The 25,923-nt window shown below is 41.1% G+C and overlaps 1 protein-coding gene across 1 annotated transcript in view; it reads left to right on the top strand.

The window, feature by feature from the left end:
* The window catches only part of ADHFE1 (alcohol dehydrogenase, iron containing, 1), a 17,448-nt gene extending 1,535 nt beyond the window's left edge, over positions 1 to 15,913 (top strand). Inside the window, 13 exon segments of the mRNA XM_009865047.1 lie at positions 799 to 842; positions 1,047 to 1,100; positions 2,339 to 2,493; positions 2,661 to 2,857; positions 3,118 to 3,195; positions 4,346 to 4,451; positions 5,688 to 5,707; positions 5,710 to 5,836; positions 6,966 to 7,064; positions 7,972 to 8,050; positions 8,180 to 8,276; positions 11,736 to 11,893; positions 15,498 to 15,913. Of these exon segments, the coding sequence (XP_009863349.1) occupies positions 1,047 to 1,100; positions 2,339 to 2,493; positions 2,661 to 2,857; positions 3,118 to 3,195; positions 4,346 to 4,451; positions 5,688 to 5,707; positions 5,710 to 5,836; positions 6,966 to 7,064; positions 7,972 to 8,050; positions 8,180 to 8,276; positions 11,736 to 11,893; positions 15,498 to 15,581 (1,254 nt within the window). The 5' untranslated portion in view covers positions 799 to 842 and the 3' untranslated portion in view covers positions 15,582 to 15,913.
* Positions 15,914 to 25,923: the final 10,010 nt, after the last annotated feature.

The following is a 25,923-nucleotide window of genomic DNA, read 5'->3' on the forward strand; positions in this document are numbered from 1 at the left end:
GTGATCTTTTCTTGGAGAAGAATGGGCTGTTTCAGTTGACGTGGTTTGCTTCACTTTGTGGCAAAATCAGGGTATGCAAGAAATGTAGAGTTTTGTGGAAATTCATGCAAGAATGACATGACAGAGGATGTGACTGAAATGCTATCCTTATAAATAGCTTCTACTAAATAAAGTTGGTAGTGACACACTGATTCTTTATTAAACCTCTGTTTATTATTAGCAGCACATGCAGTTTCTCAACTTGAAGGCAAGCAATTCAGTTTCACCTGCAAGTTCAGACCAGGCAGAAGTAAAAAGAAGTGTAAACACTTGTCAGTATTACTCTCACACCTATGGAAGATGTTCTCTATCTGGGTGCACATGGAAGATGTCTCCTGGATTTGTCTTAAAAGTTGTTCCGAAGGTTATCATGTAGCCCCTACACATTTGTAACACCTCTCAACCTGGGTGTAGCAGCCTGTATGCCCTGCAGATACTCAGTTCTACTCGCTGTGTGTTCTGGCCTTGGCAGACTGCAAACAAGTTCTGCAAACTTCCTGCTAAATTTCTCAGGTTTTGTAGGAAGGAATTATTTCTTGAAATAAGGAGCAAACACTTGTTTTGCTGAGTTGGATATAAAACATACTAAGTACTTGGATCCTTTAGCTCACAAATAACAAGGGATTAAATGGGTAACTTACTCAGACAAGCCAAGATGACCTGTGCAAATATGATGGTGATTTTAAAAGCAATCTGTATTGAGATACAGATTGAAGTCACCTTTTGTTCACTAATTTTACTGTTTCATTTTTATTGCAGTACCTGAACGGCCTACCCTGAGAGATACAGACTATGCTTTTGAGGTAGATTTAATAATAAAATGTATTTGATTTAAAAGTAGTATTTTGTATACTTGCAAATATGGCATTTAACAATTAAGAAATGTTTTGCAAACATTTACATTAGTAAATATTTTTATTTCTCTTTGACTGCTTGGAACTAGATGCCCTTTGTCTTTCAAAAAAAAAGTTGTGGTTTTGTTGGTTTTGTTTGTTTGTTTGTTTTAGATGGCTATTTCAAACATTCGATATGGAGAAGGAGTTACTAAAGAGGTTGGCATGGTAAGTTTCCATAGAATAAGTCCATCACTGGCAAAAAATTGTTTTCTAAAGGGCTGCTGGTGCTATCAATCCATTTTACGAGGGAAAGCTTATATATGGTGTCTCTGAACTACCACTGCTTTGCAGTATGTGTAGTCATATACACCAGTGTAAAAAGGTCGAAAAATACTGCTGGTTAAAGAACAGAAGCATATTACATCAGCATTGTTGTGGTATAAGCGAGTACTTTAAATGTAACTTAGTGAATAATTAGGTCATTGATAATTTGCTGGAATTACGCAACAATATTTTTCTCTGACAGGAAATTTCATTCAAAAAGTTTTGAATCCTGGTGACTCACCAGGATTTTCTCAAGATCACTTTCATCTCTTCTAGTGCTCATTAAAATGAATCAGAGACTTTCCATTAAATTAGGTGGATATTTATTCAGCTCTGAGTTTGCACTGTGAAAGTGTAGAACTTTTGCTTCATCAGCGTGAGATGATTTACCTGGGTACATTTTTCCTGCTTGCCTTTATAGTTTTTTATTTTAAATTGTAATTTTTTCCTCCTTTCTTGACACTTATGGCATTAACAGTTCTCTTTTTAATTTGCAAATTTGTAAAGTAAATTAATAGTCAGATAGTAAATGAAGTTAGAACTTCTGTCTTTAAACAGGTTGGGATTATTTGCATTAGCAAGTATAGTGTAGCTATTGTGACAATTTATTTAGCAAAGGCTAGAATGTAGTATTTTTTTTTTTCTTTCTGCCAACTTATTTTGATTTTTCATCAACAAATTCATATTCAATATTACATTTTCAAGATTGTAATGCCATGTTTTGGTAGGCAGTTAGGTGTGACCTACCCTGTGGAAAAGCTTTTTTATGTTACAGGAATTGTGTAGGAAAAAATATTTTTAACAAATATTTTGCATTTCACTGTAATCTTAAGTGGTTCCATGGGGTTTTCACTAGTTTGACATCTTTATCCTAAATTTTCTTCTCTCATAAGAGTTCAACTACTTAAGTTTGGCAGTTTTATGCGGTTTTCTGCATCCTATATGTATGTGGTCAATCCCCTTTTTCTTTAGCTGATACTGTTTCAAAAATTTTATGATAACCAACTATTTTCAGGGTTTTTTATTATTATTATTATTATTATTATTAAATGGTTCAGTAGGTTTGGATTAGTATTTGAACAGTTCAATGTGTGATTTTTATACCAGTTGTTTGGGTTTTAATTTCATTACTATTGTAGGACCTGCAGAATCTTAGTGCCCGAAGAGTTTGTTTGATGACGGATAAAAACCTCTCCCAGCTCCCTCCTGTAAAGGCAGTGTTGAATTCTTTGGCAAAATATGGTGTAAACTTTGAGATGTACGATAATGTCCGGGTGGAACCGACAGATGAAAGGTATTTACTTCTGATAGCGTGCTTCTCTGAGTAGGGCCTAGGCTCTTGTGGCGTTCCGTACAGCTGCCGAAACACCCACTGGTGACCTCAACATTGCTCTTAATAGTTAGTTTCTTCTCGGGCTATTTTTCTCCTGATGAACTGGAAAGCTTTTCTTGTGTTCCAAGTTTCCTGGACGCCATTCAGTTCGCTAAAAAGGGAGAGTTCGACGCCTACGTTGCTGTTGGAGGTGGATCTGTAATAGACACCTGTAAGGCTGCCAACCTCTTTGCCTCCAGCCCGACCTCACATTTCTTGGATTACGTCAACGCCCCCATCGGGAAAGGGAAGCCCGTCACAGAGCCCCTCAAGCCGCTCATTGCAGGTAAAGCAGGAGGGGAGGAGTGTGGTGCATAAAATCACAGTTTTTTGTCATAAATTTGTCTTGTTTAGCTGAGTTGGACTTTTACTGAGACAAGAGATCAAAGTGTCAGTCTCTCTTTGACCTGTTGGCTTTGGATCAGGGATGTCTCTGGAGATTTCCTGTATCCTATCTTTCTTGAGGTGTTACTATTGTGTTTTTCTTTATTTTGCAATATTATGTATTACTTATTGTTTGTTGTTATCCCCATTGTTCCTTTTAAGTTCCTACGACATCTGGAACTGGAAGTGAAACCACTGGTGTTGCCATTTTTGACTTCAAAGAACTAAAAGTAAAAACCGGTGAGGTTTTTTTTTTTGTCCACTATTCAAGACAATCGCTTTCCCAATGTCTTCATCATTTCCCTGCCTTGAAAGCAAGGGATACTGCATGTCATTTCAGGTGTCATTTTGTTTGATTCAACTGCTACAGGCAAATTTGAAGAGCTTAAAAGTTTCCTCCTTGAATTAAATATATACAGTATTAACATGATGAAAAAACTATGTAATACAGTGGATTATAGTTCGAAGTCAAAACAGGAAACTAAAATCTTTCAAGTTCTTAAATGGCAGAAAATGCTAATTGCAGAGGAAATTTCTACTTATATTCAAGGTCAACCAACTGTTCCTTATTTCCTCTGTATTTTGTTTTATGCTTTTAAGGCTTCTGTTTCTTTGTTGTGTAATTGCAAACAAATGTTCCTTTTCCTGACTTTTGAAAGCTCAGGCTTGAGATGCTATGCAAGTGAGGGGTGCTGTCTTCCTTTGGCCTTTTCATTGCTGGCAAATAAAGATTAGGGCTAAAATGTCATCTTGCACTTCACAGCTGTTTCGAGGCTTTAGTTCAGAACGTGTGGATTTTGTATGTCGCACAGTCTGCAGCACTTGGGCCCCAAGTGGATGTGCCAAGGAGTTCTGGCCATAGCTCACTGAGTTTTCTAGTCTATACCTGGTCAATCAGTCTGTGTCTGTCTGTCTGTATCTCCCAAAGCTCCATCTGTGCCCCCTCAGCCAAAGTATGAGGGCATGGTTATTACAAAGGCTGAAGACAGCAATTAGCAATAGCAATTGATTGCAGACACAAACCAGTCTTGCCCTCTGGTTGTTCACAGAAGTTACAAATCTAAAAATACGGCTGCAGATGCCACTCAGCATGGACATCTTGAAACTATGGGCTGCTCGGGGTGGGTTCCAAGTAGAGACAGAACGTTGTCTGGTATAATTCACTTCAGGCAGAAGTCTCAAAACTGTAGAAGTCTTTTACAGGAACTTTATAATCAAAAAAACTTACATTTACAGATACTTCTTATTCTCCCTGCTCTCTCTTGCTTTTATCTTCATAGCTTCAAATGATTACCCCTTATTATTGTTACATTTTGATGAATAAGTTTGTCACGTCCTATTTTGTTGCAAAAAAATCTTTAACTCATTTTCCTCACTTAACATGTTGCAGGTATTGCTTCAAGAGCCATCAAGCCAACATTAGGCATCATTGACCCTTTACACACACTGTCTATGCCTGAGCGAATTGTGGCCAACAGTGGTTTCGATGTGCTTTGGTGAGTTTTCTGTGTAGATTGCTACTTGAGTTTATTACAGTTTTGTGTTTTTACTATGATGATTGTAGAAAAAAATATACTCTAGGAGTAAAAAAAGGATAATCTTTTTTCTCCCTTTCTGTTCTTGTTGGGGTGGTCTCTGTTATACTTTCCTCCTGCTTCATTTCACAACCTCCTTCAGAATGTGTGGAAACAAATCACTCATTTGCAGAAATTTTAATGTTTTTGCAGTGCACTGGAGAAACCATTTGCTTCCAGTATGGTTGTTGTCAGGGAAAAGAGACCAAATGTTCTTTTTTAAGAGATCAGGTGGATGATTAATCACAATTGCAACACCATTTAGTATGCCTCAGACAGGGCAAGAAGTAGAGAACAAGAATTTTCTGATAAAAGCCACAATGTATCAACAAAAATTTGTGAAGGCTTATGGGATGCTGGAGGGTCTTAGCCCAGTTATGACCACCTTCAGAACTTCTCTCATAATGTGCTTTTCACTTGGCACAAAATTTTCTTCGTCTTAAACCTACAGCTTTTATCTGCACAAAACGCATGGAAGTTTCTATTCAGAGGGCCAGAGCCTAATTTGCTTCTGTTTGCTGTGTCTATTAAAGTAACAGCTGTATAACGGTGTGTATAAAGCGTGATTTCTCAAGCTTGGTGAAGTATCCCAAACTGCAACGTTTATAATGGAATTGAGACATTTGTTTATAAAAGAAAGTGTTTTTGTCTGTGGTTTTGTACATCAAAATGTACCACTGTAGGCAGTGCCCCTTCTCCATGTGGTCAGGTTCACGACTGTCTGGGAGATGAGACCGTTGGCAGTTCCACATACTCCTAATTTTCTTAAAGGTCAATACTTTAAAAGGAAAGGTGGCTTACTATGTTTCCAGTGCTAAAGCCTTTTATGGTTCCTACCCTACAGAAAGGAAATGCACCCGTTGCAGATGCACAGTGTTTTTCCATGGAAAGTGTTGCACTCCAAGATACCAAAACCTAACTTTAAGCACGGTGTGAGGTTGTGACTGTGTCTGGATCATCTTCTGGGTGTCTGCTGGAGAGCGAAGCACTCTGGAAGTGCCCACCCAGCATCCTCCCAGTTGTCTATAAAATTGTATTTCTATGCTCAGCAACTGTTAAACGCCAGAAGTAAAGAAAAAGAATCTGCTTCAAAGGAAAGTGGGGCAGTAAAATAGAGCTCTCCCACTTAAATAATTCGGTTTTTATTCTTTCTTTTAGTCATGCTCTAGAATCGTACACCGAAAAAACCACATGCGCAGTCCCTGCCCTTCAAATCCAATCAACCGACCAGCTTACCAAGGCAGCAATCCCATCAGTGATGTCTGGGCTCTTCATGCGCTGCGCATTGTGGCTAAATATTTGAAAAGGTACGATGTTTTACAGCCACCCACTTCATAGCCTGTTCGCTCTTCTGTGCCCAAAAACAGGGGCTTAGAAGAGCTTGAATTTTAGGCTAAAATAAGGCAAGCTACTACATTAAACCTTCATTTTTCTACCCTGGATCTCTCTTAAATAAAGCAAAAAGTTTTTTTTTCAAATTAAATTGAAAGTAAAATTAATATTGCTAGGTTGTCTTGAGAAAGTGATTTTTTTTAATGCCTCTGGGAATGTATTGTATAAGTCTTCAGTTAAAGGTATTTCAAGCTGCTCAGTTAATGTGGCAGCAGCATTCACATATTTTTCCAAGAATCCTCTTTCTATGACAGTGTAAGGGGATTATGTAACAAACTGAAGAAAAAGCTACTGGAGTAATTTCTGTGACCTTCAGTGAAAATTAAGACACATCCATCAAGAAGGCAACCACCTGCACTTACAGATGTGCAAAATTATGCTTTTACTGAAAACTAGTTCATACTTAGAAGACCTTCAATGTAGATTATGTTTTGACTTAGCTGGAAGTTGCAATGAAGTTTTAGTTTGTGCAGAGCTTTTGTATACTATGTGCACTTCCTATTAAAGAACAATGCAGGATGTTTTGTAAATGACTTTTTACAGTACCTAGCTAGTCAAAATAGTTGTTTATTGTTCATGCGGAATTTATTCATGAGACTTTTTCTCCATGTTGTCAAACCACGCAAGCAGTCTGATGTGTCAGAAGGCTGGGAACCCCATCCTTTTCCTGCACAGATGATGGGGTCCAGACCACCATCTAATGGGATACTGAGAAAGCTGGAGTTATCTTGAAGCTATACATTGAATTAGTAAAGCTCCTGAATAGAATTATTTAAACCACCACTGAGGTGAATAAGGCTAAATTCACTTTATTTCCTCAGTTTCTAGAAAAGTTACTGAACCAGTTTGATCGACTTGCTGATCCAGAAGCAGGATTGTTCTCTGACTGAAGTGTGATTTGACCCTGTTTCTAGCATTTTTTATCTCAGCTTACCTTAGAGGTTTTCATATATCTGTCTGTAAAGAAGCCCTCTCTCCATTCTCCATCCTGAATGACCAATCCGTTTATGAATTCACTGGTGCTGTTGTCTCCGTGGTGCACAGGGCCATCAGAAACCCTGAAGACCTCGAAGCAAGAGCCAACATGCACCTAGCAAGTGCCTTTGCTGGTATTGGCTTTGGCAATGCTGGTGTTCATCTTTGGTGAGTACAGGAAAATATTAACCCCATGTGAGGTCAGCTTCTAGCTAGTGTTTGTTTCAGATTGCCAAAGACATCGCTACCTTTCTTGCTGATTATATAGTAAGACATTGTAGCCTGGCCTGTGATGCAGGGAGAGCTGTGTGTCGTGAGAAATTGATGGGCTCTTGGCATTTATATGTATGAGGATTGTGTATTCTGGCTTGGGATAATCCGGTCGTGAAAATTACAAAGCGTGGCCTGGTGAAAGACATGGTGGGGTGGAAGACATTTAAAATGTTGACTATCATGCCAGCTGCTCTGCAGTGAGACACCAATGAGGTAATCTTATGCCATTCCTGAACTGATGCAATTGCCTGTAAGTTTGCCTGTGGAGTAGGCACTCAGCAGGCTGAAATGAGCTGTAATTTATATTGCATGGCAACGTACCTGCATATGGGTGAAAATCTCAGAGAAGCAAAGCCTGAGCTTGAAATGCGTGGAGAAGTTATTAGCAGTCATTTTCTTCAGAGACCTTCCTTTAATTCGTTTTGTTTCAGCAAGCCCATTCTTTAATTATATTTTGGTGTTGATTTTTTTTCAGGCAGTGTGATCAGGTAGGGATGCAGGTTATGCTATTCTTGGCGTATCTGTATTACTTTAGTAACTGAGCATCTTTCAGTCTGGTCACTGGAGCAATATAACTTCACACTCACAAAATAAGGAGATAGTGTGTTTTACAGCGAGGTCCCTAAGGTGCAGAGGGATGAGGTTGTCTGTGCCTAATACCCATCCCATACCTGCACTTAAATACTTTTTTAGTACCTCTACCTAAGAAACTTGCATATGGAAGACTGCCCCAATGACTGAACAGAAATTTTCCAAAGACCAGGAGAGCTGCCCTAACCACTACCTCTCTACTCTGTTCCAGCCATGGAATGTCTTACCCTATTTCTGGTTTGGTGAAAACTTATAAACCAAAGGATTATAATGTGGATCACTCTTTGGTGGTAAAGCTTGGTTTATCTTTGTTTTCATATTATATGTTTCAATTCTCTGTTATCTTACGTTAATGAGCATTAAAGCTGAAAGTACATATCCTGTTGATGTGATTTTATTCGTTTTCTTTTTACCCCCAGCCACATGGCCTTTCTGTGGTGCTGACATCCCCAGCAGTATTTGCTTTCACAGCACAGATACATCCTGAGCGGCACTTGGAAGCTGCAGAGATACTAGGTAGGAATCTCTATGGATACAACTTGCTCATACATATGGAATTAATTCCAAAATTTTGGAAATTACTTCTATGAAAAGAAATATGTGCAAGCAATAGTAGTTGGTTGTCACAAGTGTTTTAAGTTTCAAAACCAAGATTCTGGAGTTCGAGTTACACAGAATGCAAACTTAGGTAGAATAATGCTAAATTTTTACATTGGATGACGTACTTAGAGAAGCAAGCTGGAGAAATCTGATTCTTTGCTAGAAAACTGGACAGCTGAAATTAATTGTAGATCTGTTACAAAACAGTAAAGAGTGTCTCAATGCTTTTTGGAGAATAGTTTAGAGTAGATGTCAAGGAAAAGCACAGGGTACCTATTCTGTGGACACATGTGATAGCTGAAAGTGGGTTAATGAACAAAGTGGCCTTTTCTGCTTCTAAACAGAGTAAAAGTAAATGCAGCAAGCTGATGGCTCGTTTAAAGATTACCTTGTCATGAACTGCTGTGTTATCTGTGCAGCCCATCACTGGAAGGTGTCTTGGAGAAAGGATACCTCTTCGTCCCATCCCCACCATGACTGTGTGTGATAAACCAGCTTTCAGTGATATAATCCTGGAGCTGTGGGCAGTCTAGCTGACTCTGTGGTGGGCTAATTTATTTATATCTAAGGTTATTTAAGGTCAGGGGTTTTTTGTCTGCACTCGATTCTGTGTTGTAGCTAAACTGCTGCTAATACCCATGTTTGCTAATGGGCGATCAGAGTCACGTGTGCAGCAGCATAGAGAGAAACTGGTTAGGGCAACTCCTCTGGTATTTGGAAAATTTATGTCCAGTGCCTTGTATGGTCAGGCTTCTGTGTGCAAGTCACAGCAATCCAGTCATGTGTGACTTCCTTGTAAAAGCAATCTGAAAGCATTGTGGGTTTCAGGGGAGAGTGGAACTTATAATGCAGACAGTGAAAATATCACAGTATTTTAAAGAGGATGTAGAACAACATGGTCAGAAAAAATACATTGGGAGAAAATACTGTTTATTTTATAAGTGTTGGCTGCAGTATGTTCAACCTCCCTTCAAAGTATGCGGTCATATCTGTGGTCAAAACCAGAACACAAACCTAGTTGGAGTCATGTATTAAGCTACAAAGTGTCTGTGTTCCTGCAGCAATAACACAACTCAAAGCAGACTTAGAAAATGTTTCTGGATAACTGGCCAGCACAGCATATCAGAGAATTTGAACTCAGCCTCCTTGCAGTTTCTTTAGGTTTTGTGGTGTGAACTGCTGCCGTAAAATCTGTCTGTAAAAGCTCTGTTAATTTTCTCAGTAGAGATTTTAACTGTGTTGTCTGCCTTGCTGTAAAGGGACTTTGCTGAAAACATGTCACGTGGAATTGAATTTGTTAATTCCCATCTGGGGTGTTTACTTCTGATTCCAGTCCAGAGTCCAACTGACTGCTGTAGCAGATTCAAATCTGTCATGTTGCCAAATGCAATGACTAAGAACGTATTTTATGACATGAAGCAGATTACTAAGTGGTTATGTTGTGTGTATGCACAGCTGTGAATTTGGGTACAGCCAGAAAAAGTTTAATACCTCCCTGGGTGGGTTCTTAAACAGTTGAAATAGAAAATTTCTGGCCACATGCACACCTAAGTGCAATCAAAGACTAATGTATCCTTTAGCTTGTGCAAAAAGAAAGTACTAGAACTACAGCAGTATTTTAAAACTGCCCTTCACATTTACTGTCCTTTTTTTTCCCCTCCTCCCTTTCACTTTTAATGTACTATATAAAGATACTGGATTGATGTCCCAGGTACTCCTCTACAGCAAAATCCAGGATAAACTCTGACTATGTGGCTTAATCCCAATAACATAAGAATTTGTAAAGACCCTTTCATATCTTATTTATCAATTTCTTCCGACATTATCTACTACAGTACTGACACTCTTACTACCTGAATGTCACAGAATCGCAGAATTGCCCAGATTAGAAAAGACCTTTAAAACCATCGAGTCCAATCATTAACCTAACACTGACAAGTCCTTGGCTAAGGCATATCCCTACGCACTATGTCAACTCAACCCTTAAATATCTCCAGGGAAGGGGACTCCACCACTGCCTTGGGCAACACGTTCCAATGCCTGGTAACCCTTTCAGTAAAGAAATTCTTCCTAACAGCCAACCTAACTTCCCTTGGTGCAACTTGATGCCATTTCCCCTTGTCCTGTCACTTGTTACTTGATTGAACAGACCAACCCCCACCTCGCTACAGCCTCCTTTCATGTAGTTGTAGAAAGCAGTAAGGTCTCGCCTCACACTCCTTTTCTCCAGGCTAAAGAACTCCAGTTCCCTCAGCTGCTCCTCATAAAACTTGTGCTCGAGATCCTTCACCAGCTTTGTTGCCCCTCTCTGGACACAACTCTAGTGCTTCAGTGTCCAAAACCTGAACACAGAACTCAAGATGTGGCCTCACCAGTGCTGAGTGCAGGGGTAAAATCACTATCTGAGCTCCTCAGATGAGCTTGTTTGTCTCCTGTTCACTAAACCCCCTTTGAATGTTGCACTGAACTGCATGAGGATCAGAGAAAATATTTTTCCTGTAGCTATGTTGTGCTCTTACTCATCTCTCAGGATGGCCCTTGGACCTAGCATAGTTCTGGTGTAACATCACTGAGGTTACACAGAGAACAAATTTAGCTCAGCTTACTTTGAGAAGAAATCATATGGAGGGACCCGTGTCTTCCATCTGGACATGCTTTTATTATTTTTTTAAAATAAGTCCTGACCATTCATTGAAGAAGGGGAAGCAAGCTATTCTGTAAGAAGTGGTTTTAATTTTTTAATTTTATATTGATGCTTTCATTACTGCTCCATGGATGTTTCAAAGATACTAGTTCCTTCTGCTTACTTCTGCATTATCCTACACAAGTCAGCATGTATTCAAGTAGCGTTTTATTAGGATTTACTTAACCCCTTGAACACTGCCTTGCCATCTCCTGTCTTTGTCTAGTGCCTACGTGCACTAGTCCTCTCTTTGGATGTGTAATTGTACACAACAGTCAGTGGTTTCCGTGTCCTCTAGATGTCAGCAAACTCAAGGCCTTAAAGTTAGCATTTGGCACACTGTCCATAAAAATAAATGCCATTGACGTTCATGCTTCTTTCCTCCCAGCAGTTAGTCAAACTGAAAAGCACTTCTCCCTGTAAGCACAGAGGGAAAGGAAGTTAACCTCATGTGGCAGTTAGTCTTTCTGGCAGCAGTTACCTGTTTCTCCTGATCTCGTTTTATTTCGCCTTTTACAAACTATTCCAACTGTAAAATGAAGACTGGTGCCTCTTTTTACTTAGTGTTGCTTTTACAGCAGTGACTGATATGTATGGATATGTATTCAGCTGATATTATGATTAAATTAAGTCCAGAACAGGCTTCCTTCCCTCTCTCCACCCTACAGTCAAGGCATTATGTCTTATTTTAGGAGCTGACATCCGCACTGCCAGAATCAAAGATGCGGGGTTTATTTTGGCAGACACGCTCCGGAAATTCCTATTTGATCTGAATGTTGATGATGGCTTAGCTGCAATTGGTTATTCTAAAGCAGACATCCCTGCATTAGTCAAAGGCACCCTGCCTCAGGTAAGACAGAAGGCAAAACAGTTTTTCTTGTCAAATAAAGTAGAACAGCTTTTTGGAAAAAAAAAACCAGACATGTTTCTTTTCAAGCAAATATTATTTCTGGTCCTACATGAAAACAATTAAAATGGAGAAAATTCTTGATGGTCAACTGCATTTTGTTTTTCTGTCCAGTTCAGGTTTTTCTTTTCAGTGAAATGAAGTGCATGCATGGATTCAGAAAAAAAAAGACGAGGTGTTTGGTTTTGTGGTTTTTTTAAATATCACATTTTTTTTAAAAAGGGGATACTACCTCTGTTATTTATGTATGCAGGATGGGTTATAGATAAAGCCTTAATACCAAATGCTATCTGGTAAGAGTGATCAAGCTCACTTTGCGTTAAACTTTTCCATATTGAAAAGTTGCACTTTTCTTCCCAGATGGCTTTTTTGTTCCATTGACCTGCCATCAGAATTTGAAATAAGGTCCCGTGGGATAATATAGATTAAACTTGTAATACCCTTTATTGTTTCAGTGCTCACAAAGACATTGCAAAAAAAACAACACACTGCTCCAAAATCAAAATCCAGTGTCTTCCTTGTAAAAAGACAATTTGATTCATATACTATGAACTGTTCCATCTGCTTAGGATTTATTTTCACGAAGTAGCAAGGGAAATAAATGTTATGGAAAAAATGAGAATTTTGTAGGCTGGAAGGTTATTTGCTTTTTACAGCAGTACCTCTTACTATGTCTAGTTTTTTTCACATTCACAAATCTCAGAGCAACTTATAGTGGAAGGTAAATATTAATATTCCTGTCTTATACCTGAGAAAATGACACAAAGGTGCACATCAGAGCGGTGGCCAAGCTAGGATGAAAACTAGGGTCCCTGAGTGCCCATCAAATAGATTATGCATGTAAATTGTTATGGAGCATTTTGAAGATTTGTTTTGATAAATATGTTCCTTTAAAACAATTGAGTTTGTCATCACAAGTACAGCCTGTCACTGAAGGCGTGTTTTGCTTAGCTGGGGCAGGGAGAACGTTCACCAGAAGATGTTGAAGGGTTTGTTTGTTTGTTTGTTAGCTTAGCTCAAACTGACTTTTAATTCACTTACTGTCATCTCATAGTGTTGATGATTAATTGCACTGTGTAAAATAAGATGCCTTAATAATTTCTGAGACCTCATTTTTGTATGTGAAATGTAACATGATGAAAATGTATTATTGTTCTTCAATCATAGAATCACAGGATGGCCTAGGCTGGAAGAGAACTTAGAGATCATATAATCCCACCTCCCCGCCATGGGCAGAGACGCCTCTCAACTAGATCAGGCAACACATGGGGACCGAATGGGGATAGTCCATTATTACCCACAGACCTAGTCCATACAGGAAAACAAAACTCTAATCAACTCTAACTGCTAGGATTTGGGGTGGGAACTCCGTTAGGACAGACATTTATGCTCGAAGTTAAAACAGAATTTTATTTTCCTTTCTAAGTGAGATTTCCTTTTCTGTTGAGATCGATCCTGTTTACAGGCAGCAGTGAGTCTAGCCGAGAAGGTGCTGTCCCAAGGCCTAAGGTGGCTGGCCCTGTGATGGTGTCTGAGGAGAGATGGGAGGGACTGAAAATGAGAGATGTTCTCTAACCCTCCCAGCCCCCTGCAGATATCCCGGAGGCAGCTACCGTGGGGCTGAACCACCCATGAGCCTGGAGCTGCTCATTTTTGGCACCAGACCAGAATGCGCTGAGTCAGACTGAGGGAGCCAGGGCCTTGCTGTCTGGGCACCAGCAAATATCAGCAGGCTCATGCAGAGGCAGCGCTGGTGCCTCTGTGTCGAGGCGTACAGGTTGGCAGCCTTCTGTCATCGTAGCTGGGAAATGCTATGGTCTGTCAGGGTGGTTGTCTCCTGTCACCCAGTGTGACTTTGCAGATCACTCTGTGCATCTCAGTGCACAGGGCTGCAAAAGTGTAATTTGGCCCAGAGCGTCCTAATACAAGTCTGAGGTATTTACTGAGTACTTGAGCACTGAGTTGTTAGATTTTGCATATTGTGAGTCTGAAAAAAAACCAACCTACTTTTGCCCTAGTGCTGTTTGAAGTTTCCATTTGGTTTCAAAATTGCATAGAGGAATCTTAGCCTTTTCTTTGGCCGGATCTGTGTGCATGGCAGCACTGGTCAGGGATAAGGAAAGAGGTGTCATTTGATTGCTACTGCTGCACCAGCAAAGCTTCTGATGTAGGTGAAGTTATGCATGCAAAGCTGCACTTTTCAGATTCATCACAAGCTCTGCTGACCATGATCACGAACGTGAATATCTCACAGCTGACTTCCTCACCATGCTAGACCAATATTTCAAACGTTGAGTTCACAGAGCAGCGGCCTCTCTTGCTGTGTAACCACATCCAGCCCATCTGCAAATCGCAGCCGCCACGGGCTGAGAGGAGAGCGGAGCGGCTGCAGCACTGCAGTGTGGAAGCGGTCTCTGCTTCACTCAGGAGGGTGCCTGAGCTGAGCCTCTCCTCGAGGCAGAAGGCTGGAGAAGCCTCCTCCCCAGCACCCCACTCAGCATGTGAGGCAAGGCCCCTAGCAAATGACAGTCACCGTGTCATATGTGAAAAATGTGGCGAGGGGGAAATTAGAGCTTTTGCAGTGACAGCCCCTTTTAAGAGGGAGATGTTGCAACAGGCTGTAGCAGAAGAAACTCCCTCTTGCCAAAATGCAGTGCATTCATCTGGAGGTGATGCGTTCCTAGTGTAGGCCTGGCCTCTGTCTTTGCAGATGTAATTCTTCCCTGTCTTTCAATAAATGTTAAAATCATTGATTGTTGAAAGCGTAGAAGTATTAATCGTGACCAGTACATTAATGTTAGGTCCTTTCAGCTGAGCGTTGCTGCATTAACTGAATAGCTGCTCTAGTAGAGCTCCTCATCCTCGGTTGTGTGGGGCTTTCCTGAATTGCCATCCCTGCCTTTGCTGTTATGTCAAGCAGAGCAGTGAAGCATATACCCGAGTTTCATTTGGGTCAGTGGGACTTCAGCACACAAAAATTCTGTTGAATGTCCATCCAAATGAAGACCAACTACGACTGTTTTGTGTTCTGATTCCAAGGTGTCGGGCTATTTATTAAGTGGTTTCACTACCATCCCTTGCTGTCTCTTATTTGGAGCCTGAGCTGCAAGCACCGTTTACGCTTCCCATCTACAGTGGTTCCTGGGCTTTGAGAGCTGTTGTATTTTGAAAGTCTTGGTCCCTAAAAATTGAACTCCTAGTTCCAATGCTGGCAAATGAATTTTAAAATAGACTGTATTCCCAGCATAATATCCTCCAGTGTACTGACATCTGTGACTGACAAGACTCCTGTTTGAAGTACTTCACTTTGCAGCTGAGCTAAACTCTAATCTTGCTTCTGTGTATTTAATTATAGGCAATTTTAACTAATATGTTCTTGAAAGTACTGTACTGTTGATGATGCTTCAACCTTAATTACTTGGTTACTTATTCGCAAAACCTTATTATTCTCTGTGGAGGACATTAGCACAAAGGCTCATAGTTCAGCTGCTGTTTGCTTAATTTTATTGGCAACCTTCTGTAATCCACTTTTTCTCTAATTTTGCAGGAGAGAGTGACTAAACTATCACCACGTCCCCAGACAGAAGAAGACTTATCTGCCCTCTTCGAGGCTTCCATGAAGCTTTATTAGCTTAAATATTTTTTCTTCTGAAAAATGAGCTGTATTCTAACACAAAGGTATTTTCTTATAGATATGGGGCTGAATTTGCTTAGAGACTGGAAGAACTTGGGTACCTTTGACTTCTGTTCCATTGTACACTGCCAAAGGGTCAAGTAATTCATCTTTAACTAAATAGTGCTTTGAAGTGAAATCTTGACTCTTTTTTCTTACTTGATAGTCAGTGCTAGTAACTTGGCATAAATATTAGAGCAGAATTCTTGCTTTACTGAAGGCTTTCTTGTGCTTTAGAGGTCATCAGCTGTGGGAAAATGTTTTAAAGGATGTTCCAAACCATTTTATAATTGAGGCAACTTTTAATTAGGGAGTTCCCCTGCAGAAGATGTCAGCTCACTGTTCCACTTTATCATCTTTTTACCGCCTGGGTTCACTAAGAAAGCTGTTAAACAAGGGTACTTTTTTGTTGTTTGGTTAAGAAAAAAACCTACACACTTCATGCATGTTTGGAAAAGGCTTCATGAAAGTTTGCTTCGGGTTAAAATTCTGACGGGTATTGTCAGATATTTATCTTTACTTTTAAGACTTACATGAAACGTTCATAGGAGTAGCAAAACCAGCATGGTCACACACTCAACAGGAACCCCGTAACAACAAGACATCATCCATCATGGTCATTCTGTCTCTGTGGAGGCGACAGCTCCCTCTTCCTGCTGTGTTCTGTGAAAAGAATCTATCAACTGCATGTTGCTTCTCTGGAGCAATTGCTTCCTGCAGGTGCTGTCACTGAGAGTGCGGCCACCGGCTCAAGGAAGTGGCAGTGTGCTGTGGTTCAATATTAAAAAGTGATGGTGTAGCACATGGCTGCACAGTGTCCCGCTGGGAGTGCTGGTTAAATGTGGGAATGAGGGTGTACGTTCAGAGCAGTTAACCAGCTGGTTGACTGTCAACTGAGAAAGGGAAGTGGGAAGGGGAGAAGCGAAACTAAAATTTTAATACTATTTTTCTTTTTTTAAAGAGTGCACGTGGTTGTGTGTACACTTCACTTAAATCAGATTCTGCTTCAAGTTGGACCCTTTCAGCGGCTGATGCATGCAGTTACCACAGCACAAGGCAAACACCAGAAGAACCCCATACCCTCTAGTGTGCTTATCTCTTTCTGCTAGGGAGCGAGTGCTTTTGAGTTGCCTTGTTGAAATAGAAGCCTCTATAGCTACACCTTTGCATTCTTGTGTTTGTCTGATAAAGCTAGCACTGTCCTAGAATCTGAGGGCAGATGGGTACTGGATATTGACATTGGATCTGGTTTAATGCTGTTAAAACAGGTGGATGGCTACTGATCAAAGACTAGAAATTTTGAGTTTAACCACAAAACAGATTTAGTGGCTGTAGGGACTGCACTGCCACTGTGCCTCAGCCTGTGCTGAGACACACATCCTATTTCCACGTCCTTCTGAATCTTGTTCTCTGCTGAAATTGCTACAGGAACCTCTGTCACGAAGACTGATGTAATAGCAAGGGACTAGGGATTTGCTTTATTGTATTGTGCAAAACTGCTATGTTTGAAAAAAACTTTCTTATCAAACCCTTTTGTATATAATGTTTTGGCCTGTTTCGTCTTTCCACTCCTGTCTTTCTCCAGGCTGTGGTAGCAGTACAGAGTCCTGACGAGAGAATCTTTTTTCCAGCAGCCTAATTCATGGCTTTTTCTCAGGAAAAAATCAAGGAAGCTCAAGTCACCCCACTTTCAGACAGTGATGGTGTGGCAGCCCAGAAAGCCAATCATGTCCTGGGCTGCATCAAGAGGTGCGTGGCCAGCAGGTCGAGGGAGGTGATTCTTCCCCTCTACTCCACTCTTGTGAGACCTCACCTGCATCCAGTTCTGGAGCCCACAGCACAAGAAAGATCTGGACGTGCTGGAGCGTGTCAAGAGAAGGGCCACGAGGATGCTCAGAGGGCTGGAGCACCTCTGCTGTGAAGACAGACTGAGAGAGTTGGGGCTGTTCAGTCTGCAGAAAAGAAGGCTCCGAGGAGACCTTATTGTGGCCTTCCAGTATCTCAAGGGGGCTACAAGAAAGCTGGTGAGGGGCTTTTTAGGATGTCGGGTAGTGATAGGACTAGGGGGAACGGATTGAAGCTGGAGATGGATCGGTTCAGATTGGACATTAGGAAGAAGTTCTTCCCCATGAGGGTGGTGAGACACTGGCACAGGTTGCCCAGAGAGGGGGTGGAAGCCTCATCCCTGGAAATTTTTAAGGCCAGGCTGGATGGGGCTCTGGGCAGCCTGATCTAGTGGGGGATGTCCTTGCCCATGGTGGGTGGGTAGGAACTAGATGATCTTTAAGGTCCCTTCCAACCCTGACAATTCTATGATTCTGTGACAGGGAATCACACCTTGGCTCCTGGACAGTGGTAGTTTTATTCTCAACTGAAGGGTTACTGGGGTTTTTCATGTATTGTTTTACTAAATTGCTTTGCATTGAGACAACCTGTTTGGTCAGATACATCTGTATCTTTGAATATGCCTGTTTTGTGCAAGTGAGCCTGGTATTTATACAGCGAGCCTGGGTGACACTGTAATTGTAAGTGCCTGTCAGTGCTTGGGCACATGCATGAAATCTGGGTGGTTTGTTCTCGTGGCTCCTGTTACTGCTCTGTTACTCAAGCCTTCCATGACTCATCTCTTATTTCCTTTAGGTGATACTGAAACAAAAATAAGTAATATTGTACTTGCTATAAACACAAGCTTACCTGAAGGTGTTTGAGAGCAGTATTTAAACTCTGTCGCATTAACTTCAATATATTTTACTGAAATTATATACTTTACTATAAAATAACTACAAACGACAATCATTCAGAGAAAGTAGGCTTTCACTGGCTTCACAGACTATGATTCCTCCTGCAAGGTTGTTTGCTTGATGAGCTTGGTGCTGTGCAGACAAATCCATTCTATTGTGGGTGACAAGCAATAGTAATGGTAGAGGAGTTCCATAAATGGAACTGCTGCACAATATTTCTGTAAACATTTAAGACAGTTCCTGCACACCTCAGTCTACATAATCGTACATAATTGTAAGTACTATTACATATTTCATGACAGCACTATCAATCCTTGTATGTCACACTTCTTAGCTGCAGGGCTTGATTGAGTCCTTCCTCTTCCTTGTGAAGTCAGAGACTTACTTTCTTACTGCCTTAAACAGCTGTAACTATATTATAAGATTTGCCCATCTATATATAAAGAGCAAATGCTCAATTTATCCAGGCCATGGGTTTTGAATAGGTTTTAAATAAGCTGACACATGTTCTGGACTGTCCCAGAAAAATCTTCTATCCTGGTATTCTCAAACGAGGACATAAGCGTAAGTGGCAGCTCTTCAGTCGTGACAGAAGACTGGTTTGAAGAGGCTTTAGGAACTCCTCCTGTTAGAGTAGACATTACCATGTTCATGGTTCTTGCTGTGGACGTTGACCTGTTACTTCTCTCCCCTAGTCTTGTATTTTCTGAGTTCTGTGCAGGCAAAAGCAAACAAAACTCTGGCCCATCTGACTTTGGGGAGCAAGTATGGACAAGTGTATGTGGTGTAGCACTCATGAAAATAGTTTACCAGCAGGTATAGTTTTACCTGGAGTACAGAATGGAGAACCCACTCCCCTCACAAGGTGCTGGAAGCTCGCAGTATCGCTGCTTCGTATCAACAGACATGAGGGCAGCTGGTACAATAATTTGTCTGGCCCCACTTTGCCCTTACCTTTTCCTATTCCATTGCTGATTTTCCCAGCAGTTAAAGCAAAAAGAGAATGAAGCAAAAAAATATGTAACCAATATGCCTAAATCTGAAAAAGCCCTCACCGTTGTTCTGTGTGAATATGTTTGGAAGAAACCACAGGTAGGCTAGTTTGCATGCTCATCCCTCATTGCACGGTCTTTAAGGCAACATGCCAAAGCTGTCATCTTGTGTCTTGTGGTTGGCTTTCCAGCCCCCTGAAACCTGAAAAAGTGGATGAGAAAGGAATGATAGTTGAGAGCCACAGCCTAGCAATCTCTAGGCACTTTCCATAACCCCTGAATAAATCTGCTTAAGCATCACAGTGCTCCAGGACGTGTGCAGTATGGCTTGTGTTCAGCAGCTCCAACCAAATAAATCTGTCACTGCATTAAGTGTGTGTGTGCAGAAGGGACAAGGGCAACCTGATGTGTTGCAGCAGGAGGCCTGAAGGTGTGGTCTTCATTTTTCTTCAGTCCATCCTGGTGTGCTTCCTAAATAAAAAGGAACTTCATTTCAATTCAAATGCCGGCTAGTGAATACGGAAAGTGCTGTGACCATTTTATTGATCTCTGCAGAAGGTGTAGCTCACGCAGCGTTACGCAGAATGCTTGTCTGACGCAGTGTCAGGCCTGAACGGTGAGAAGGGGGTCTTCCACACCCACCCACCCCTGATAATCCTGCCTTGAAACCTGGTTCCATCTTTGCCTGGTCACCAGGCCACCTGCAGAAGAAGGGGTTGCTCCCTGAGCAATAGTGTGGCGGGACTGTCAGTGCCTGAATTCACAGATATCTCGGTTCTCTTTGTGTATGTGGGTTTTTTTCACAAGCAGTTACCTTTGTACTTACCTGCAGGGTACATATGAGAAATCGTGCAGGCTCAGTTTGTTACAAAATGCTTACTGTATACATTTTATGTGTAGCTGTTGATAAGAATAAGCAGAAGCTTCTACTGTTGTTCTGAATTTCTCAGTGAAACTGAAACAAAAAAACAAAACCTAGGCTAAAGGCTGCAATTCCCTTAGATGCAACATTTCTAAATGCAGTTTTGTATTTTGCCAGTTCTTGGCTCCCATTAAATAACCCACTAAAATGCCACTCATTTTCTTTTTTTTCCTCATTGTATTGAAACAGCTGCCACAAGTGAGTTGGTAGAAAACGCTGTACAGCCAAATAATGACAATAAAAGGAAGAACCATTTGACACAGCTCAATGGAATGTTAATCAAGGTCTTAAGTTAACTACTTCCCTAGTAACAGGAGTGGGGAAGAAAAAATTACTTTCAATCTTTGGTTTCTTTTGAAAAACAACATGTACTTGATTTTCAGAGAACATTAAATACAACAAATGGCAGCAGATATTTTCATTATCTCTCTGAACATGGGAATTAAAGGGGGGAAAGTTAAAACACATCAAGGAGGTGGCACATTTAGGCGAAAGCAGAAGAAATATGACACTTATCCTTTAGAGAGACGTATTAATTCCTGTCACACTGTAGAACCACAGAGCTTGGTTCTGTGGCCACGTACGCTGGCAGCACGTACACCACCAAAATCAGCAGAGCAGCAACAGAATGATGGCTGTGCCCACGCTGCAGTCTGAGCTCCTCTTAAATGTTTAATTTAATCTACTACTATTGCATCATGAAAGAAACATATCATAGCACTAACACTGGTTTATTGATGTGGAACTTCTCCATGTTCTCTGACTTGAAGTGACTTTGACCTACTTTAACAATGCATTTGTACTTTTCCAGCTATTTGGATGTTTGACCATACAGCCTTAAATTAGCAACTTGACATTGAAATGCTGATTTACACCTGCAGTCAAATGGATAACACATGTTAAAGGCTGATTGTCAGCAGCTCCAATACGTTATCACTTCATTCTGTGGCATTGTCGCTTGCCTTTATGGGAGTTAAGGACACCATTGTGTGGCATTGTGGTATGGCTGCAGACACAGCTGTGGGGGGCTGACACTGTGTGTGGACTTTGTCATCTATCTAAAAGCTGACATTGCATCCCAAAAAAAAATGACTGTGGCAGTTTGGTTGCTTAAGTGTCGCTGTATGTTTTAAGACAGCATTGGAAATAAAGAAGCTTAACACTGAATAACTTGCTCTTCTGACCTTTTCACCTTAGGGAAGATAGATGGTCATTTAGATCAGAGCTTCCCCCCATCCCGATCAGGGATCCAAATGCTTCAGGGATTCAGATGGACAAAGGAAGTCATTTCACCTCTAGGTCACCAGCACAGACCTGTGGTGTCTCTCTAGTGACCATTACTCTGTGGTTTATGTGCAAGAGTTGGTGGTCGTAATCCATTTTCGAATAGACAGGCCCCTGACTCGTGAAAGCTGTCACTACATGCTTATCTGACTAGCGAGAAATGGGAATTAACATGAAATGAGCCTGAATGGCGTTTGCCTCACACCACTAAAACCTCAGAGCCTCTGTAACACTTATTTCAATGGATCAGTCTTTCTCCAGGGTCATCTTTCCAAGCCAGGAAGGGTTGAAGCCATGTCAGTGCTGTGAGCGGTGACGCTTTGATGTTTGCTCCTGAAGGGCTGCAGCCTTTGCTCCTGCTTCTGGAGCATGCGGGTCCCATTCAGACACACTTACAGTGGTGCCATTTGCGTTTCTGGCAGTTAGGATATCTTAGAATAGCATGTTCCCCTGCCTTCATGTAGCCATCTCACAAGTTTAGTTCTCTGTATGATGTACTTCATACCTACCGTATTTATGTTTTCAATGGAAGTCCTAAAATTAAGACTACTCAGTTGATAAAACTGAGCATAGAGCTAGGGGGCAGATTTTGATAGTAAAGGAACTGTTAGTGACGTCTCCTGTCAAAATTTATAAAGTCACCAACTGTAAAACGTAGTTCAGGGACCTGCTCAAAAGAGCCAAGCTCAAAACGCCAACCTGCCAAACAAAGGCAGCGCAGGGTCGGCTGATGGTTGCTAGAGGTATAAGCACGGCCTTCACTGGAGACATCTGCATGTGCGTAGCAAATGAGGTGTTGGTAAGAAATCCTGCCGTGTGTGCAGACAGCTACATGCAGTTGCTTACAACTGAAATGTTGAGCCTGAATATATAACATGGTCACATGCTAGAGAGTAAAAAAAAAATTAAAAGCTAGGATCTAGGAGCCTCTCTTTGGCTGGCTAGGTTGAGAGAGTATAGAAACATTAGACTTCAGGTGAACAGCTAAGAAGAGAATATGCACTTTACAAAACACTGTAAAAACTTCAAGGATGTAGAATCTAAAATTATGTATTGTCTATTCTTCTATTATACTATTGTCTGCTGTTAAGGAGAATGCCATGTCTGTTGCAAAGCCCCTGAAAAATCTTTCCTGTTCCCTTTTGGTTCTCTCTCTCCCAGGATTACCTCTGTACAGGTAGTGGACAGAGCAACCGAACACATTACAACTAGAACTGAATTAATAAAGGTAAGGGTTTAAGTGTAAAGACTAACAGGACAGGGGAAAAGGACAAGTAAAGATCATCAGTTCTGCAAAAACCAAAAATTTCAGAGGCTGCATGACTTGAAAAGGACTGACCTCTGTGTAGCTTATGAGCTTGAAAATCCCCTCCTATGTATTTGCAGCATTAATTCCTCTTGTTATCTGAGGTGATCTACTTTAATCAGATTCCTAGAAACAAGTCAGGTACTTAAAGCATAAGATGTATGACACCTCTGCTAGCTAGTAGAGAGGCTAAAGACCAAACCAGTGGGGAGACCAATAACCCCTTTCATCCCACCAAAACATTTTTAGGACAATGGGCATCAGAGGGAATCCACCAGTTTCTCCCTTCGGACTCATAGCTGTGCTCTCTATGGTCATTTAACTTGCTTGTTGCCCAAAAGTTACCTCAGAAGTCTCACATGTCAAAGACGTATCAATTCCATCCTGGTGCTCCCAGTCTACTGTAAAACCTCCTCTGTCTCAGTGCTATCTCCTGTGCTGCCTTGCTGCTTCACACAGGCATCATCATCTCAATCTGGATCAAAAAGGGACTCCTGTTTCTGTGCCTTTAGTGCAGCTCCTCCTACTTCTTGTTTTCCAAGTTTCTAGCACTTGAGGCTCTGAGTGCCAGTAATGATGGTCCTTGTTTAAATTTAATCTCATTTTCACACGGAACTTAAGCCGGAGGGGGCAATGCCATCTGATAGCCTCCAGAAGACTTCATCCTGCAGAGCATGTGTGTGGCACGTGGCAAAAGGAGACTGGTGGCTGTGTGAGGACACACAAGAGATAAGTAAGGTGACAGTTCAGGCTGCCTCATTCTTTAGCCTTATCCATAGGAGAAATCCTAAGTAGTTGGTGCCTGGTTACCCAAGTGATGGATTTTCCTCCATATGGTGTGAGACATAGTATGCACTTGTAGCAAGAGAGCTGTCACTACACCAACCCAGGGACCACAGGACAATCTTTAATTAATGTGCTTATTTGTCAAAATAATGGTTATGTTCATATCAGGACCCAATAGTCAAAATAATGTTAAAGATGTTTTAAAGGAATAAATCAGGAGGAAAAAAAGCCTTATCCAAAAAAAATTACTGTTCTTTCTCAGGGGAATAAAGACCTCGCTGATCAATTACCTTGAAAAATCAATAAATCAAGGACAAACATAATTGAAGTTCAGCAACTTAATAAAGTATTTGTTGTCACAGCCCAGTTTGGACATATTGCTCTTTTGTTGACATTTTTTATGCTTTCTGTGGATTACCAGTACATGACCAGTGTATGAAAGCTTGTTAAGCCTCCACGTGCTCAGCCTGGCTCTGGCTTTAATGCTGGCTCAGTGCAATCCCTGCTGTTGGCACAAGCTCTGCGGGACTTGAACCTTGTGGTGCTGGGCATTGTGTTTCTCTCTAATCATTGTATGGACTTACTCAAGTGTGTTTTACAAGCTTAGGGCAAATTTGTGAATGTCCAATTATCTATATGTAACTTTTTTTAAGAGGAGCCAACCATGCTTGTGGGTTGGAGGTTTGTTTTTTTTCTCAGGATCCTGGAGCGTTTTTCTGTAACTAGTGAGGGGATGCTTTCAGCCTGGCTCCCAGGTCTGGCTGGTATTTCCTTTCCTGATGAGCAGGGAAGTTTGTGCACTAGCTCTTTCAAACTGCCCAACTCTTGCAACCCTCTCTCCTGGCCCCGTACAGTGAATACAAAGTTCAGAACATTTTTTAAATTTGATCTTATTCCTGTTTGTGTAAAATCTGTTACAGCTGCTTGCAGTGAGGCTTGAACTAGTTTTGCAGACTGCTATAAGTAAAAGGTGAAGTTGTTGATAGCATATTTGTCACTCTCTCTTCCTTTCATTTAGAGAAAAATAACAGATTATCTATGAGAAGCACACTTTATATTTTACTTTTTTTGTTGGTTTTCCTTTCCAGTCATTGGCAGTTGCAGTTCTGCGGCTCTAAAATGAAACAAAGCAATTTCCCTTCCACAAAAAGTGCCATTTGCATTGAATCACGCAGAAGCATTTTACAGTAAATGTCCACAGCATGCCTGTGAAGTTTTATCCCATCTTATTTTTAAATGGTTAAATGTGCATACCTCTGTTTTGCAATCCTATTCCAAAAATACCTGGGGTTTATCCTTATCATATTGCCCAGCTAACGGTAAGAAATACGCTCAAGTAGCTCAGTACGGATTAGATTCTCCTCTTATGCAACAGGGTACAAGATCCAGAGAGAAGCCAGAGACCTGATTTGGGTAGGGCTCTGTCCTCTACGGGCCAGGGAATCCCTTGACAATACCCCTTGCATGTGCTGAAAGTACCAGGAGGCTTCCTACCGACTTCACTGGAAGAACACTGCACTGGAAAGGTGTCTCTTCATTTATAAGGGCCGGGATAAATAAGCTCTAGGGTTGTCTGATACTTATACTAAATCATTCAATGATTTATAGTTCTTGTAAATATCTTTTTTTTTCATTTTATTATTGATTCCTTTGAAGTTTACCAGCTCCATCATACTTGGTAAACAGCCCAAGAGTCTACACTTGTTTCTTCCAAATGTGGTCACACAGATCCAGACCATGGGAAAAGCACCCTTACCCAGAGGGACGTTTCACTAGTTTATGGGATTTTCTGCCATGCTGACGAGGGCCGCTGAGCCTTCGGCTGTTTTCATCAGTTGTTTTTCCCTCAGCCTTGGTGTACTTCTCTTCCCCTTCTCTTAATTTTCCTCCTTTCTGCCCACATTCCCAAAACGCAAATACCTTTCCTGTCCCAGACCTGCAGATCAGGTTAGATGGATGTTTTGTCAGGCACCATCTGTCTGCTCTTGTGTCCTGAGTTCTCCTCCTCCTCCTCAGTTGTTCCCATCCACCTTTGGTCTCTAATTTCACCAGCAAATGTTTTGATCCTTTACTGACATTACTGGGAGTTCAGGTATTTGGTAAGCAGTTATATCACAGCCCACAGTGAGGAATTTGGATTCCACGTTGGTTTGGGAGTCTTCAGTCCAAGGTATACTCTAGTGCAAAAACTTTTTCATGTCTTCTCATGGCTGCAGTGGCACCATGTGAATTAGATTAATAGTTTATTAGTTGTATTTAGCAGTGAGGA

Source organism: Apaloderma vittatum, unplaced genomic scaffold, assembly GCF_000703405.1.
Source record: "Apaloderma vittatum isolate BGI_N311 unplaced genomic scaffold, ASM70340v1 scaffold18912, whole genome shotgun sequence".
NCBI lineage: Eukaryota > Metazoa > Chordata > Aves > Trogoniformes > Trogonidae > Apaloderma > Apaloderma vittatum.